This window comes from Suillus subalutaceus, assembly GCF_016647625.1.
Source record: "Suillus subalutaceus strain FC151 chromosome Unknown DFJ58scaffold_2, whole genome shotgun sequence".
Lineage (NCBI taxonomy): Eukaryota > Fungi > Basidiomycota > Agaricomycetes > Boletales > Suillaceae > Suillus > Suillus subalutaceus.
In genome coordinates, this window is record NW_024540251.1 from 731,215 (window position 1) to 748,426 (window position 17,212).

Consider the following 17,212-nt stretch of genomic DNA (forward strand, 5'->3'; position numbering starts at 1 on the left):
GGCTAGCAAAAATTAAAATCACGTGCCCCGTCTGGGCCGTCTTGCACAAACTCACATAAGACGAATAAGAAGGGCAGCTTCAAGTTCGTCATAAGCGCCTTATGTCGACCACTTGGAAAGCTTCGCCGCTCGGGCGGACGTGGGAACTGCCTGTCTTGACTCTTGAAGCTTGAGAACTCATTCAACACATAATCATACACGCAGCTAGTTCGTCCATTTTACGATTGAAGGGCACAGGGAGACTATCCTACTACTCGTTCGGAATTTGCACCCGATCATCGAGACCTTCGGACAACGACTCAGAGATTCCGAAAGTACATTTTTTTGACCGTAAGAATCGGTGAGATCAGACAGGACTATGATTGTCCCCCTTTCATTGACCGACTACTCCCGTACTACGTAGGTCCTACTTGATGATGGTTTTCACTTCCATAGACATCATTCCTAGGGGTGGAACCACCCTCGTTGAGCAGTGTCGCACAGACATAGACAAAGATATCGCTGCACTATTTGCGTCCTTGAGCGCCCTTCGCTCTCGCAGGAATGCTCTTGCCTCTATATTTTCCCTTCCACCCGAGGTTCTCGTGAATATCTTCATATACTTCGTAGAAGAGGGGAATTTCAAGATTTATACGGGCATACCCCGCCGTGGTGGTGCTCCTATTCTAATGATAGTCACACACGTTTGCAGGCACTGGCGCCAAGTTGCCCTCGAGTGCCCGAGTCTTTGGACATTCATCGACATTGACTGTCTCTCTGCTCCTTGGGTACCCATCATGCTTGAGAGGTCGAAGAAAGCTGCTTTGGTTGTCATATACAATGAACCGTCCTCGCCAGAATATTGGCCACTGGTGCAACTTCTTTCGCAGTTGCCTCGAATCAAAGTCCTCAAGTTGTGCACATTCTCAATTGTTGTCGATCTCATTTTGGACTGCTTATCATCGGAGCCCGCCCCGTTGCTTCAGATATTCAATTACAAGGTCCTGGGGAACCATGATCCGAGAATTTCCGTCAGGCCCATATCAGACTCCATTTTTCAAGGACGTGCCCCTCTACTTCGGAGCGTCGAGCTGGCAGAATGTGCATTCATCTTGACATCGCACGTTTTTAGCGGGCTTCAGACACTAGATTTGAGACAAATCGGGCCTTCTCCTCATCTTACCCTGTCGCAGCTCCACTCAGCTCTGAAACGTATGCCTGATTTGGAGCTGCTTACACTTTTTCTGTCGTCCAGAATTTCTGAGGACACCGAGCTCTTCGACCAAGTTCCGCTCACTCGGTTGAGAAGGATAGTGTTGAATGGCTGCGCCATCCGAACCGCTGTATCCCTCTTCTCACACCTAGTCCTTCCTGTTGATGCCAGCATCGCTCTATGCCTCACAGAGATTGAAAGCCCACAAAGCTTTTCTGATCTATTTTCTGCCATCCACAAGGACCCTGACAGATCTTTTCCCATCATTCGGTCCCTGCATGCCAAATTTACGGACGATACAGTCAGTGTCCAATTCAGCACGTCATTGGCGTACATTCGTAACAGGGATATAGTACGACTCTCCATCCAATTCGAATATGCTAGCGACTCTGCCATCATATTTGGCATGTGTCGGATGGTCCCGCATCACAAGATCCAAAAATTGTATATATCAACCTCCCTTGATCTCTCGCAAGATTTCTGGCGCGCAGGGTTCGCCCACCTTCCGGAGCTTGAAAGTGTCAATCTGAGAAGGACATCCATTGCAGGCTTTATCCTTGCGCTCATGCCTGTAGGCGTGTCCATGGCCTGCCCCTTACTCCGTGCTCTGGATATTTATGATACCGATATCGGATGCGATGAACTTAGAGACCTTCGGGAGATTGCCAGAATGCGAGCCAAAGGTGATGTTTGCATACAAAAACTCGGATTGATGGACTGCAGGAATGTGACGGAAGGAAATGTGCAACTCCTTGAGAGAGTAATTGCATATGTTGAATGGGATGGGCATGAAGATGTGTTGATGAACAGCCACGGCGGCTGTATTTGTCCCACATGCTTGGACTCGGATGATTCAGAAGATTCGTCTGCCGATGCGCATTCGGAGGACTAGTTTTGATGTATTACATCTAGACAAATTACGATCAGTCTTAGTAGACTGAATGAAATGGATCTTGTCTCGAGGAAATCCATGTTACATAATTGTAGGCTTCGAAATTCATGACTAAGGTCTGTTTAGGGGAGACTATATAGAACTTGGTCGGAATCTCCTCCCCTTTTCTCCATCTAACCTTTTAGCACATGGCTCAAATCGAAGAAAAATCCGAACTCTTCCCTCCTATCGCAGACGTTGTTGATAAAACCCATGCCGGAGATGAAGATATCTCCGCTAGACCACTCGAAGAGATCGAGTCTCTTTGCATGCAATGTGGGGAGCAGGTAGGTTTACAAACATTCCGATTACCGGTGGAATACTCACGTCAGTCAGGGAGTAACACGCATGATGCTCACATCCATCCCGTTCTTCCGGGAAGTCATTGTGATGAGTTTCCGCTGCGAACATTGCGGCCACTCAAACAATGAGATCCAGTCGGCGGGGAAGATCAGATGTGCGCACTCGTTTCATCTCCTGTACTTCTACCTCCTAACATTGTATCTCCGAGACAGCTGAGGGTACTATGTACACAGTAAAAGTTCTTAACCGCGGTGACCTTGACCGCCAGCTCATCCGTTCCGAAGCATGTAGTATCAACATCCCCGAGTTTCAGCTGGTTCTTCCGCCTTCCCGTGGGCAGCTTACAACTGTCGAGGGTCTTCTCCGGGACATCGTCGCGGATCTCAGCGTACAGCAGCCACTCAGACGCATTCAGGACGAGAACGCCTATGCTAAAATCCAGGAAATCATTGATTGTCTCAAGGAGATCATTGCCGATACTGAAGACGAAGACGAAGGCAAGGACAAGTTTGAGAAGAGAGAACTATCGAACGAGGATCCAGTCGCACGTGCAATTACCATCACTTTAGACGACCCATCTGGGAATTCCTTCCTCGAGTTCGTGGGCAGCATGTCCGATCTGAAGTGGAACATGCGCACATATGAGCGGTCGCTTGAGCAAAACCGGCAGCTTGGATTGGCACCTCCTGCGGAAGACGCGGAAGACAATGCAGCAGACGAGGCGGAACAAGAATCAGAGGGTTTAAACGAGGAAGTGTTCGAGTTCCCTGGAATCTGCTCGCGTTGCGGACGACCACTTATCACGCGCATGAAGAGAGTTTCTATTCCCTATTTCAAGGTGTGTATCGAAGGCATACTGAACCTGCACCCCTGACAACCCCACCAGGACACCCTTATAATGTCAACTAATTGTGACGACTGCGGATATCGGGATAATGAGATCAAGTCAGGGGCTGCAATTTCTGAGCATGGCAAGAAGATTACGTTGAAGGTTGTAGATAGAGACGACCTCAGCCGCGACATACTTAAAGTAAGTGCATACTGTTTTTTCTAGATCCTTTGATTCAATAGTGTCCTGTAGAGCGACACGAGCGGTCTCAGCATACCGGAGATAGACCTCGTTCTTCACCCCGGCACACTAGGTGGACGTTTCACGACTTTAGAAGGCATTTTAGATCAAGTATACGAGGAACTCACTGAGAAAGTATTCAACGCAGGGGATTCTGGGGTCGTAGATGTCGATGACAGGGCCGAATTCCAGGAGTTCTTAAGAAAGCTTAAGCAGGTATGTTTTTTTTCTTTTCTACCATCACGCGACTCTCATTTTCATCTTTGCAACTAGGTCAAGAATGCCGAGATACCATTCACCTTGATTCTAGATGACCCCCTGGCGAACTCACACGTACAGAATTTATATGCACCCGATCCAGATCCGAACATGGAGATCGTCACATACGAACGAACGTGGCAGCATAATGAAGATCTTGGACTGAATGACATGAATGTGGAATCGTATGGTGGTGATGATACGAAGGATGGTGATACTAAAAGTTAGAGGTCATGTGCAGACGGTTGATTGTTGCTTGGCCCGTCATCATAGTAGTATGAACGTAATAATTGCCAGTGTCTATGGCTTGCGTTGGGCGATCACCAGCCCGTCACAACTCAAGGCGGACACCCTACGGAACTACATGGACATTTTGCATCTTCTCTTATTTGTCCTGCAACTAGAGTACGGGCTTCTGATGGGCGTCGCGGTGATGCCGATGAGGCCTTGGGCTGGTTTGAATTCAAAACAACAATATTAATCAATTTGAATTTATCAAACGCGTTCGACAGTATCACGTGATCAATGATAATTTTCGATCACCCATTTCAGAAGTTCTGGAATCTGCAACCCGAAAGTTCTGCCTCGTAAACGTCCTTTGCATCTAATCAGTGATCACGTTTCGGACGCTGAACGTATCCAAAAATGCAGAGCGACGACGTGATATGGTCCGTAATTGGCCATGAATTCTGCTCGTACAAAGTCAAGTACGTTCATCGCCATGATGAACCCCGCATAACCTCACTCATCATACATGCTGCAGGACTGTCACTCAAAATTTCTGCCGGAACGAGTACAATGTCACGGGTCTATGTACACGGCAGTCATGTCCACTTGCGAACTCACGGTATGCGACGGTGAGGGAGAATGAGGGCAAGTGTACTCGATCCAATGTTATATGTCATGATTGATGTCCACCCAGGTGTGCTGTATCTGTATATGAAAACGATTGAGCGGGCACACACACCTGCAAATATGTGGGAGAAGATTGAGTTGTCAAAAGACTATTCCAAGGCACTAGAGCAGGTGAATTGACTCTATGCTCAAGCTACTTTCGATTGACGTGTAATGCCTGCGTCATCCAGATCGATAAAGAGCTCAAGTATTGGCCAAACTTTACTATTCACAAATGCAAACAGCGTGTCACGAAGATAACCCAGTATCTTATCAAAATGCGTCGAATAAAACTACGGCAGGAGTGCGTTTCCAACTTGTGTGACCTTGTACTCCTCATTTACACTTATTTCAGGCCAAAGCTCGTGGGCGTGAAAAAGAAGTTAGATAGGCGCGAAGCGACACGGGAACGCAAGGCTCTCTCTGCTGCCCACCTTGAAAAATCCATCGAAAAAGAGCTGATCGAGCGGCTCAAATCAAAAGCGTACGGTGATGCGCCACTCAATGTCAACGAAAATGTCTGGCAAACAATTCTCGACCGGGAAAAGCGTGGAAAGGAGAAAGAACTGAATGCTGGTGCTCAGTTGGATATGGAAGATGACGAGACGGATGGAGAGGAGGAGGAGATGGAGGAGGACTGGGACGCAGAGGGAGGCGAGTTTGTTAGTGATTTCAGTGGAGACGAAGATGGTGATTTGGATGATGAACTGAGCGATCTGGAAGATGTAGTAGACGGAGGACTAGGCGCAGAGGAGAGTGGGGTTGACGAGTCAGACGACGACAGCTCACCAGAAGATCAAGCACCGTCCAAAACCGTCCTTGGAAAGCGGAAAACCAAGCCGACAGCAAAAGCACCCCCAAGAAAGAAATTGGCCAAGCCAGGGAGAAGTTCGTTGTTTCTGATTTCGATATCCAGTGACTTATCATTACTCTATACAGGAGGCCCGAGGGTGGAAGTGGAAATCGAACGAGAAATGGAGAGCGTGCCACTCACAAGGTCCGCATTGGCCAATTGGTAGCCATTGGGGACTTGTTGGCCCCTCAGCTGTTTTACACACATACATATAGATTCCACTGCAGTACGAGCAACCACATTCAGGATTCATGAGCGATCTTGATTACCGTCGAAAGATATGAATCAGCTCTCCATAGGCTGATCACCGTCATCATCACCCGCTCTCGCCATTGTTGTTTTCCCCCATTGAATGAGCTCTGACAACCGTGGCTGAAATGCCAGTGCCTTCCTGCTCAACAGCGATCTAAAAACCTTTCGACAAAACTCAGCATAGGTTACTCGTTCCTCCCCAGACAATAGGCTCTGGTGTGCAAGCCATTAACTCCATGATCGGACATCAGGGCAATTGTACGAACTTCATAGTTGTCTCTCATAGCCGAGAGCATAGAAACCAAGAAGCCGAGATACTTGTAGTTAACAGGGTCCATGTTATTTTGCAAACGCTCAGCAAGATTGGCGAATACCGCTGGTTGACGATGAGCGAAGTATTTGACTCTGATGAATAAATTCTCACATTCAATCAGCGTCTGCCGGACTGTCGAATATTCTTCTAGCGATATCTCAAATGTAGATGATCCGGTAGACGGCTCAGCCAGCACGCCATGTAAAAGTGGGTGTCGAAGACCATCCAGAGTGAATACGATGGATGCATACTCGTGTTCGATTGTCGTCTTGGAGGGGATAGTACATGCGAGGAGGACTTCAATAAAGTAGTCCTCGTATGCCTACAGGCGATGAATATTTTTCTATGAGAAATAAAAATTCGACTTACATTGTAAGCCTTCGAGTCAAGTCTGAGAAGTGCGAGGCAGAATCGAAGACCAACTCGGCGACGCCACAAGGGATCAGGTATCCGCTCCCATGATTCAGGTCCAAGGTGCATGTGGTTTTTCCAACTCTAAAAGGGGAGAGCTGAGTAGCAGCAGTCGAAACAGGTATCGAAACAAACCGATCCATTCTGAACCAACACATTTCCGACTCCTACCCAACAATCAATCCATCTATCAGCTGTCTCACGGCGACTATCGACTGTACTTGGCGCGGGGGAGTCGACTACGTATCTGCAAACAACCCGGAATATTGCTGAAGCCAGCGGTCCACAGACCTGGAACCTGTCAGTCAGGGAAAATATGAAAGGAACAACGAGAGCGACCTTGCAAACCGCTTCTTCCTTCCGCTTCCACTCCATTCCAGAAGTTTGTGCAGGCTCGTCACCAAGAGCAGCTAGGATTTCAGGGTCGTTCAAATCGATGAAGAACTTGTCGTACTCGTCCTGGCTCTCCTGGTTATCAACACTCGGTGATATTGGTGGTGCGGTAGGCCGGGGTAATGCCCTCATTCGAGCATCCAGAAAAGCTGACACCATCTCTTGGCACGCAGCACTCGAGTCATTTTCTATGGCGATAGGATTTTTTGGACTGAAGACGTCCTTTACCCATGCTGATGAGGAAGGCAAGTCAGGGAATATTTCGTTGACGTTAGTGAACCACTCACGTCCCTCAAGAAAGGCAGGATCTGGATACTCATATCGCTCATCCGTAGTGTCCAGTGAGCATGTCTCAATCATGCGAACAACCGACGTGAGAAGACTCTTGACCATCTCCACCGTCTTGTTCTTCACAATATTCTTGTTGTCTTTATTTGTTAGCATGCGCGCCTCCTGGTATTCATCCAGTAGAATGCCGGTAACCTCGGCAAGCCAGCTGAGAATCTCTCCAAGCTGCACGCGGTGATGACGCATAACAGCACAAATATGCTCAATACCTCGGATGCACACAGCCCTGGTAAAATCGTGTGCATCTTTGAAGTTGACGCATCGTCGAGCTTGCCCAACACGGTGTCGAACGTTGGAGATGGAGGGATCAAGATGAATAGCGACCGCCATAGCATTAAGTCGGTTGAAAAGCATAGAACTTTCCTGCCCAGCTGGCTGAACGGCCCTTGTCGATGACACCGAGCCAACTGGGACGACCATGTTCAGCATTTTCTTCACTTGTATACTCTGTTGTTTTTTCTCCGCGTCACTTGTGCTGTCCGCCTGCGCAACTTGTACGATCATCTTGAGGAGCACCTCGAACACGTTATCGCCCCTGTCTTGTACCGAAAGCAAGGATATGTCCCTTTGCACCATGAATTGCATAAATTTAGGCTGCTCGTGGCGGAGGCTGGCAAATCTACGACTCCGGAAGATTTCCACAAGGTGGTTGAACATTATAATCGCATTGTCCAAGTTCCAATGCCAACTCTTCCACAGGAGGAAGCATCGAGAAGCGACGACGGAGACGTACTCGTCTCGTTTGTTCAGGGATGCAGTATGTGTGAGTGCATCCTTCTGTGGATCGGCAACAAGGGAGATGAGCGTCAGAGTAGCCAAAACCGTTTCCCACGAAGGTGCGATTCTACTGAGGGATGTTGACATCCCGTGCACAGAGAACTGCGAGAGCGCACAAAAAGAGAATATGTTCCGCCAAACGTACTCGCTTGCCTCAACTGCAGTGGTGAACGATGATGCTTCGTCTTGGATCAACTGCTTGAACAACAGCCAAAATGGCTCTGATGATAGTTTGCCAGGAGACTCAGACGTGCAGTTAATCAAGAGGTGAAAGAGGCATATCCATGACTCTACAGCTTGAACGGGAGTTGAGGTGATCTCCAGAGGGCCATCGGGTTCCTTAAACGATGCTAGAATCTCCCGGAGGTCTACATCTGATAGAGGCCGCATGAGCAAGAGCGCGAATTTGAACAACTCTCGGGTCTCTGATGACCCTCGCCGAGTCCTTGCAGCGTGCATGATTCGGGCAGCGAGCTCTACTGCAAACCAGCAAACAAGCAATGAGAAGTGATGAATATCTGCCTCCAACACCCGCGCCACCAGAGAACCCATAGTCTCGTGTACCGTGAGCTCCAACGAACTGAATTCCTGGTCGTCGATGCTGAGACACTGCCATGATACCAACTGGCACACCGTTCGCATCGTGAGTTCCCAATCCTTCCCAACCACAGCCGTCCATTCGTGTCCTTTGAGCACGTCATCCGCAAGTTGGTCGCACAAGGGTGCAATTACAGTCGTAAGGACATGCACCGATGTATCAGGTCCAAGGTCGAACCCTCGAATAACGTATGGCATAGGAGCAACAGGCTGAGCGTGCCCTGTGACGAGGCATATTAGCTGGTGAAGAAACCCGCGGCCGATATATGTTCCGGCCGAGAACGCAATCCCTGAGGGCAAAAAATCAATGCCCAAGTCGACTGTGGTCAACAACGTCCGTTGATCTACAGCATGCATAAACTCGTGGACGTCGGTATAACCCTTCCTCCGCACAGGTGACGATCGTTCGCGTGGCTGATCTAGTGGTATATCAAGGTCAACATGGCTTTGACGCGAATCGACGCGGGACGGTGGGGGACGTGGCCGAGCATGTGATTTTCTCTGGCGTTCATCCTGACTGGACTCGACACCAGATTGAGGCTTAGAATCAACACGCGAAAATGGAATTTTCTGGCGCTTAGATTGGGTATCTTCTCGACGAACTCGAGATGAAATCGAAGATGCGGGACTGCCGCATTGATCCAGGTTGCTTTTGCCACCTATCCATCTCCTTCCTCCAAGTCGGGTCCAGTGCCTGATGGAATCCTTCATCACCCAGATCAATTCGCAAACCCCTTCGCGCAATATGCGTGCCAGATTGGTGGAAGCTGTAGAGCTCTCCCTTGGCTTGCTTACGCTTCTTCTTTCTCCGTTCCTTTCGTAGTGCCTTGGACTCGTGCTCCGCCGGTATTGTCGATTCTGTCCGCTTGTGGACCTTGTTATGATGTGAATGATGAGAGCGGTGGTCACGATCAGAAGAAACGGCGGGGAACGAGAGAAGGGTCTGGTTGCCCATTCGCGCACCACCTGTTACAATGTTAAGCTTTGGCCTTGAGCGTCCAGCCCTGCTTTCACCCAGGTCTCGTGATTTTACACCAGAACCTCGGGGCCTCCGACTTGACTTGTCCCTCTGCTTTCTCGCACCACCCACAGTCCTAGTCCGCGTAAGCATCCAGTCAATCAGACTCTTCTCGCGCATAGGTCGGCGACTCCGGCTCCACGCGTCGATCCGTGCGTCGTCAATCATACCGTCGCTGTCCTCGCCATCACTCTCCGATCCACTCTCGGAACTGGAAGAGATGCTAATAGCCGGGGATCTTGATCTGACTTTGGGAGACGCCCGCCGACGAACTTGTGATACGATGTCTGGTACCTCAGCATCAACATCCGTGTCCTTATCTTTAGGAATTTCGACGTCCGAGCTCTCAGGGTCACCCTGAATTATAACGTCACGACCACCAGCACCCATTCGGGCGCGCGCATGTCCAGGTCTCAAGGGCTCGTCGCCACTATCAGACTGGCGTAGGAGAACGCACCCTTTGCGTACTGGCTAGAGTTTTCACTTGGGAACCTTGCCGCTCGAGCTGCCTCTTGATCATAACAGGCAGGCATCATACGCTGCAGAAGGCGAAAACGTTTACGATCTTTGGAGGAAATTTCGGGAGAAGGACTGCTGGACTCCTTGCGGGGCTCACGGGCGGGGGAATCATCGGACAAATCCAAGTGATTGTCCCCGTCAGGCAATGTAGACGAAGAGTGTGGTGGTGTCGATGGTGCCGAGGGAATTTCAATTGCATCGTTGTCGGTATCAGGGTTGACATTCTCCGCATTGATCGAGTTGCTGGTCGTTGTGGTCGAAGAAATTATAGTAGTCGTAATCGTCATCTTGTTGAGATTCGTATTCGTCAGCCAGAGGGGGATTCCTTGCCGGCGAACGAGACTTAAGCTGTGAAAGACGAACTTGAAGGGAAAGTGAGGGCGAGGGCGAGCGGGAAGGAGACGGTGTAGCACGTTGCTTTCCCTTTAAAAGCCTGGATAGGACTGGCGGGGACCACTAAAATGGAAGATATCCAGCACGTCAGCATATAACAAGTGTTTCCAAATGAATCCTACCTCATCTAAGCGAGATGGAGACCGTCTCGAGGATGCTGAAGATGGACCCGCAGCAGGCTGCTTTGACGATGACGCTTCCAGCGGAAAATTCTTCAGACGTTTCTTCTTGGCAGTTTCTTTAGCGTCTGCCTCGTCCTGTGCCCTCAGGCGAGCTTCTTCCTTCTCTCTCTTCTTTGCCTCAGCCTCGGCCTTCTTCCGAGCCCTCTTCGCCTCCCTCACCAACTTACGAACTTCGTCTGTCCCTTCAATCTCGTCGCTTTCAGAGAGATCTCTTAGAGCCTCGGGGAGCCATCCTTCCTCCCGTTCACGGTTATCACGATCAACTTCAGCGATGGTGACTCGCTGTTTTCGCCTCCTTCCTTCTACATCCACGTAATCTCGGTCCTCTTCTGGATTGTCAACAGGAAAGATATACTCTGCTTGTGTTTCACCTTGCGTCTGCCCATCCGCCCACTGTGACCCATCTTCTCCATGCATCTCGCGACGCTGAGGACTCACAAACTTCACGATCGCATCGGGGTTTGCCTTCATCTGCGCCTTGTACTGCGCCTTGTCGAACGCGTACGGTTGAAGCTGACGTGCCTCCCTGCGGCGAAGGGAGTAACGGCTGACTGGTTCCGGGTCCTCGGGGATAACGAGAGGTGGTGACGGCGGAACAGGTGGAGGAGGCGGGAGTGGTAATCGATCCCGCGATTGTACAGCCGGGGATGAGGGGTCTTGAGTTATTGGGGTGATTGGGGTCAACAGGCGCCTTGAGCGGGATTCAGGAGAGATTAGAAGCAGTTCGTCAGGGGACGGAGATCGATGACCAGAGGGATGTGGAGTGCGTGGTGGCGCTTCTCGGGGCATATGAGCATGCTTACGAATAATTTGGGGAATGGGACACTGGGACGACTGCGTTGAGGGCCCCGGGGGAGAAGAAAATAACGACCACGAGTCTGCTGGGCGCGAAATGGAAGGGGACGGACTCGAAGCTAGTCCCTCGTGCTGAGCTTGAGAAGGAAACGTCATAGGAGCGGGCGATGAGGGGAAGAGGGCATCATCTAGCTGAAGTTGAGAGGAATCAGGAAGCGGTGACTGGGTATCAGCCTGTTGTTGCCCATCGGCTGAAGTAATAGGATGGTGCAACAAGTTTTCAGATTCAGCTGGAATAAGTGAGGGGAAAATACCTAGGTCGTCGAAACTCGGCTCATGGACATCTGTGGATCGAGTCTCGTTGTGCAATGATGCATCGACAGCTGGAAGTGATAGGTTGGACGCAGGGTTAAACGCAGCCCGCATTGGCGAGTGCGTTGCGCTTGCATGCAGTGCAGAAGATGTGGTGGATTTCACAGGCGATGCATGGGACGACGAAGTAAGATCGACAATCACCTGCGACTCGGATTCGCTATGAGTTGTCTTGAGAAGCAATGAGCACCGCAATAAGATTGATGTGAAAAATATGGCTCTACCTTGACACGCTTCCGTGGAGATGGTCGACCTTCTTGCCTGTCATTAAACCTCCCATGCAACTTGGTGGCAGGTCCTGAATTCAGTTGCGTCTTCTTGGGGGAGAAACAGGTATAATAATCTGCCTCTGAGACATCAAATTCGCGTTCTTCAACGTCAGATGTGTCCACGACTTCATCAAGGTCCATGCAGAGAATTCGGATTGGATTCAGTGATAACTGTAAGAGACAAGGTCGAAGTCAGTGTGACAGCTACACGCGACGTGATTCATCACGTGATTGTGACCTCGTATAATTACTTACCTAATAGCAGTTTTGGCTTCCTGTTATATCGGCACTAGTCCTGTCTGCCAACCAAATCTCACATGATCGACACCTAATTCACAAACCATCACCTCACAGCATGTCAAGTGTCGATATTATCCCTAGGAGGACCGCAAAGAGCTAGTTACTGCAGTTCTTTCAAGGGCCGATTGAGGAAGGCACCTTGGTAGCTCGGGAAAGGGCAGGAAGGGAAGAAGTGGTATCGATAACAGTAGCAGCTGCGAGTCTATTGTAGGCGTCCCGATGCAAACACTGACGATCACATCAAATCAATGTGCAGTCATTCATATGTCCATGTTCTCAAATGCTACTATTCTGATTCCTCATCGTGATTGACACTTCCGAGGCACGCTAAGGAACATCACGACGCTGATGCAAGTATGTAGTGCGCAACGTTGATCAAACGATGTACTCGTCATTGAACTTGAAATTTTAGCTTCTCGCAGTTGTCATAAGTACCGTGTCGAGGTGGCTCACAAGACTGTCTGTCGCATCGCTTGCATGACGCGGCTTGCAGTGATCTCAAATGTAGTGGGTACATGAGCATAGTTATTACAAACTGGTTGTACGTGGGGCAGGGACCTATCATTCACCATTCCGCTCGCATTGCACAGGCCAAGCTTTATATATGGGGGAGACGAGGTTGATAATTAGCCATGGGTAGTAATCTGAAGGATGTCACTGCTTCGAGTCCATGTAGCAATACGAGCGATAATAGAACTGAAATACTCGGGAAACGTCCACAAAACCTCTCTAACAGCAGTAACAACCACCTCCATGTTCCCCTGCTACTGGTATCTGCTGTTGTGTATCAGGGTCCGGTGGATGATCATCGAGGTATTCATAAGGTACCAAATCCTCGTCTGGTTTAGGAGCACCCGCTGCAGCATTGCGCTGTAGATTTATGGATGAGACACTGAAGACAGACTGATAAGCATCAACTGAGCACACCTCTTTAGCTTGCGCGAAAGGAACATCGACCGTAACGACGGGTGGCGCTGCATGATCAGACCGCCAGGTGAATAGGTGTCCTAGCTGGGCTTTGAAGGTGGTAAGAGTGGCGGCTGATGGCAGGGTGGTGCGCGGTGCTCGTGCTCGTGCTAACGGAGGACCTGACCGAGGGCTCCTTGTCACAGCGAGACTGAGTCTCTCGAAGCGCCCCGGGCGCTGCTGAGGTCGCGGTCGAGAAATGTGAGGATGCTGTAATGAACAATATGTGAGCGAGTGACCCGAAGAATACACTTTAGCACATACTCCATGCATTCCCCGGAAAAATCCAGGTTCCACATCGTAGCCATCTTGATCTTGTCCTGGGATCTCCGCCTGCAAATCGGTAAGTAGCGAAAGGGTAGAGGGAAGGAGGACATACGCCAAGAATGCGGTCATCGGATGCAGCGAGCGCACTACATTGTTTCCGGAAATCTGAGTGAGGGAGAGGTGAGGGTTGTAGCCTCGGGTGAAATTGCTGAAGACTTGCCAGTGGACCAATCGAGGCAGCTGGCCTTCGTCGCTTCGTCGATGTTGTCCATCATAGATTTGTGTGATTCGAGAGCTTTATCGACTTTGTGTGCGGACAGGAAAGCCTGACACCGTTTCTGGTGTGCAGTGAGCCACAACGATTGGAGATCCCAGCCGAAGACCTGCAAAGGGACTCAGTTATGAAAAGTATTTCGGATGTGTATTAACGTACCACCACTAAGTCCTCGTATATTTCATGAATGTCTGATTTCGATGATAGACCGCTGGAGTTGAGAGCGACAGTGAAATGGTCAACGGCTTCGTCATGACGTGCGCCATCCAAGGCTTTGATTCCGAGTCGAACTCGTAGATATGCCTAATGTGTGAGTTGGAAAGAATCTTAGTGTTGACGACCCAGCGCGGCTGTATGATACTTACTTCCACGATATGACATGCGCGAGTATCGGCGTTCGGACAACCAGTAGTGAGTTCTTTGAGAAGCAGGTTTGCCTCGTCGTGTTGATCTGCACCGAAGAGAGCGATGGCCTGAAAACACGGAATGAAGCAGATTGTATGCGAGGCAATTGTAACGTACCTTGATCAAGAGCAGAAAATGAACAGTTTCTGAATCTTGGTCGGTGTACATGAATGCAACATCAAATGCTGCCCTCGCGTCCTGAATGTCACCTTTTCCACAGAGAGCAATTCCCTTGGAAATATAGCCTGTCAATGAAGGCTGAATGCTAACAGACTGTGTCACCGTCGAGTTAGCCTTGCACAAGGGTGCGATGATGGGTCAGTAAATCTCACCTTGATTGCATCCTGAAGGGCGTGGGCCCAATCCTGTTTTCGGGCCATAATGAAGGAGCGATGGGAGTAGGCAATATAGTTGTTCTCATCAGTGTTGATCTCTTGTGTGAGTAGTTCTTCGGCGGTAGACAAGTCTCCATCTATGCATGCATCCCGGGCTGTCGAGATGGCTAGGATCTGCACGAAATATGCTCGAGTTGTGGTATATGAGTCAAGGACGGAAACGTGCCTTTGAATTTATGTAGTTGGGTACTGCCCACTCCGAGATCATCTCATCTTCACCTCCGCTGAAGATGTGCTTGCCGTCCAAGGAGAAAGTGATACATTGCGTCTTGGATGAGTGCTGGAATATGGCAACGGTTCGTCGATCTGAGAGCCTCCAGAGACGGACGTGGCGGTCATCAGATGCGGAGACGACGAGTGTACCAGTAGGGTTAACGGCGATTGGCATTGATATCGCGAGTGTGGCCCGTCCAAGGATCACCGACCTGCTGCCAGGTCGTTGTATCCCATTCACGTATGGTAGGATCGTCATTATCACCGCACGTGAGAAGGCGAGTGCCATCGGGCGTCCATGTGAGTGAGAGGTTTTTCGATGTGTGACTCTTGAAAGATGCGACGCGTTCCCTCGTGCCTGGATTATAAATTTCGATATTGTCGTATGTTGCGATGGCAAGAAGTTCTCCAGACGGCGAATACCGAACGCAGTTGACGTCACTACCAAAATTGATTGGATCTCCTTGTTGCTCCCAGGTTTTGGTATTCCACAGTTTTGTCATTGCGTCCCTTGAACCTGCAGTGACCAGCACTGTTCCATCAGGAGAAAAATCCAGCGAGGTCCAATCGGAGTGGGCTTTGATGGGTTGGGAGAGCAATTCTCCAGTTTCTCCGTGCCAGATGATGATATCTCCGCTATCATCACCGCTTGCTATCAATTGCCCATCTTGTGATACCACCAATTTCCACACCCAATTGCGATGTCCCTCCATCTTCTTCAACATAACACCTGTCTTCAAGTCCCACAGACGAAGCGTCTTGTCGCCCGAGCCCGTAACTATCCAGGGTTTTTCGGGGATAACTGCGATTGCCCTCAGGTGTTCTTCATGGCCTTTGAACTTCCGTAGGGGCGTGGTAATTGGAATGAGCTTCATTTTACTGGAGGTTGATAGCGTTGGGCACGGTTGAGGTAAACTTTGGAGGGATCGTGGGTGTCTTTCTCTAAGCTGCAGAGGTGCGTGTATTGTGCGTTTTATGCTGCTTCACTGCATTAACCTGCCTCGTTTCCATAGACGCCCAGGACACGAGGCCTCCACACCTTCATCACCATCGTGGCAAGAATGCACCCTATCGTCATAACCGCTGTCCTCGATAGTATACCCTCCCAGCGCCCCAGTGCATACATTCGTCTGACTCTTGTCTTCAAAGCTTCCAGAATGTATCTGATCTCATCCAATCGAGCAGTCGGTGCTTCCCGCCACCGAATCTATCTATCTATCTTGCATGAGTGCATGAATATCGTGGTTTTTCGCATCAAGCAGCTACTCCTGCAACATGGCCGCCAACCTCGGCGAGCCCTCACCGCAGATCCTACCGAGTCATGCGTTCAAAGGATCGTCATCGTAGGTATTTTTGGAATGTCATCTACCATGGGATCAATAGTCCCTATACCTGGACCGCCAAGAGGCCAAGGGAGTTTCACACCAGTTCTTTTACCAATGGCCTCACCCTGATTCTCATATGCCAGGCGCCGCTTGATTGATTTCTAGTGACTCGTCACTATTCTCGGGTGCCATGTGCTATCTCCTTCCTGAATGATGATTGGTGCACACTAATGGAGACGAAACAATGGATGGTCTGCCTCTGGAACGATGGAACCTGCGCCTAAGCATCTTATCGCCCGCATACACATCTCTGTGTACGGCTCTGTTCTAGCAATACTGTGATAAGCCTACTTGCAGCCCCAGTCCTTGGATCGTTCGGTATACGAATGCTTGGGTGGAGAGGAGGCCTGCATTATTTAAACATCTCTCGTGGAGGGTGAGTCTTATCCTTAGACTCGGTCCTGAGCCTCGCTAACGTCGTCTAGACCCTTCAACATTGACAGTGTTGCCTCCATGTTTTTAGTCTGCAATGTGTAGCTTGCGGTGTAGATTTATGTGGACTTCGACGTTGTCAACTCTAAACTGTGTAGCTCGAGCAATCATCTGACTATCTGAAGCAAATCGAACTTGAACCTCAAATTTTGCTAGACGTGGTTCTGTCTTGAAATAACTATTGATGGATGGCAGCATCCTTGACTCTCCGGGTGCTTCGACAGTATGTATAGTAGTTTCACAATGCATCATGTTTTGGACTGATGTCTTTACAGCGGAGGGATGTTGGAGTCGCTGATCATCCGAGAATAAGAGCAGTTTGACTCGGATTGGTAGTCTTCCAAGGTATAGTCTATCTCTGAACTCGCCCATTGCGACTAGAACAGTTTGTGTTCTTGTGTTCTTCGAGAATACTGCGGTTGATAGTTACAGGTTC

At 49.6% G+C, this 17,212-nt stretch overlaps 5 protein-coding genes across 5 annotated transcripts; 3 read left to right on the plus strand and 2 right to left on the minus strand.

Moving 5' to 3' along the window:
* Window positions 1-33: 33 nt before the first annotated feature.
* Window positions 34-2,084, plus strand: DFJ58DRAFT_740861 (uncharacterized protein; the record flags this gene model as incomplete). The annotated part of the gene is made up of 2 exons (XM_041387106.1): window positions 34-340; window positions 404-2,084. The coding sequence occupies exon 2, from the start codon at window positions 414-416 to the stop codon at window positions 2,082-2,084; it is 1,671 nt and encodes a 556-aa protein (XP_041250960.1). The 5' UTR covers window positions 34-340; window positions 404-413.
* Window positions 2,085-2,272: 188 nt separating this feature from the next.
* On the plus strand, window positions 2,273-4,247 carry DFJ58DRAFT_694412 (zf-ZPR1-domain-containing protein; the record flags this gene model as incomplete). The annotated part of the gene is made up of 6 exons (XM_041383432.1): window positions 2,273-2,410; window positions 2,460-2,580; window positions 2,639-3,264; window positions 3,313-3,456; window positions 3,508-3,711; window positions 3,769-4,247. 6 exons carry the CDS (start codon window positions 2,273-2,275, stop codon window positions 3,979-3,981), a joined length of 1,446 nt encoding a protein of 481 aa, XP_041250961.1. The 3' UTR covers window positions 3,982-4,247.
* Window positions 4,248-4,398: 151 nt separating this feature from the next.
* Window positions 4,399-5,666, plus strand: DFJ58DRAFT_649299 (Mak16 protein; the record flags this gene model as incomplete). Its single annotated transcript, XM_041381521.1, has 5 exons — window positions 4,399-4,460; window positions 4,517-4,632; window positions 4,676-4,779; window positions 4,839-4,951; window positions 5,003-5,666. The coding sequence occupies 5 exons, from the start codon at window positions 4,399-4,401 to the stop codon at window positions 5,664-5,666; spliced, it is 1,059 nt and encodes a 352-aa protein (XP_041250962.1).
* A 271-nt stretch (window positions 5,667-5,937) lies between these two features.
* DFJ58DRAFT_649244 (Mus7/MMS22 family-domain-containing protein) lies at window positions 5,938-11,492 on the minus strand (the record flags this gene model as incomplete). Its single annotated transcript, XM_041381519.1, is given in 9 exon segments — window positions 5,938-6,128; window positions 6,177-6,387; window positions 6,435-6,560; window positions 6,612-6,767; window positions 6,816-7,102; window positions 7,157-9,108; window positions 9,221-10,076; window positions 10,094-10,415; window positions 10,644-11,492. 9 exon segments carry the CDS (start codon window positions 11,490-11,492, stop codon window positions 5,938-5,940), a joined length of 4,950 nt encoding a protein of 1,649 aa, XP_041250963.1.
* Window positions 11,493-12,936: 1,444 nt separating this feature from the next.
* DFJ58DRAFT_182829 (uncharacterized protein) lies at window positions 12,937-14,273 on the minus strand. The gene is made up of 5 exons (XM_041379084.1): window positions 14,106-14,273; window positions 13,893-14,055; window positions 13,785-13,837; window positions 13,367-13,738; window positions 12,937-13,309 (listed from the first exon to the last, which is right to left on the minus strand). The coding sequence occupies exons 2-5, from the start codon at window positions 13,945-13,947 to the stop codon at window positions 13,169-13,171; spliced, it is 621 nt and encodes a 206-aa protein (XP_041250964.1). The 5' UTR covers window positions 13,948-14,055; window positions 14,106-14,273; the 3' UTR covers window positions 12,937-13,168.
* Between the last annotated feature and the right edge of the window lie 2,939 nt (window positions 14,274-17,212).

What these genes read in the sequence shown, in the direction of transcription:
- DFJ58DRAFT_182829 (XM_041379084.1), bottom strand. Translation starts at nt 13,947, where the DNA reads ATGATGGACAACATCGACGAAGCGACGAAGGCCAGCTGCCTCGATTGG. An exon ending in CTGCCTCGATTGGTCCACTG is followed by an intron (nt 13,838 to 13,892) that starts GCAAGTCTTCAG and finishes TCCCTCACTCAG; the next exon opens with ATTTCCGGAAACAATGTAGT. An exon ending in CTTTCGCGCAAGCTAAAGAG is followed by an intron (nt 13,310 to 13,366) that starts GTGTGCTCAGTT and finishes ATAAATCTACAG; the next exon opens with CGCAATGCTGCAGCGGGTGC.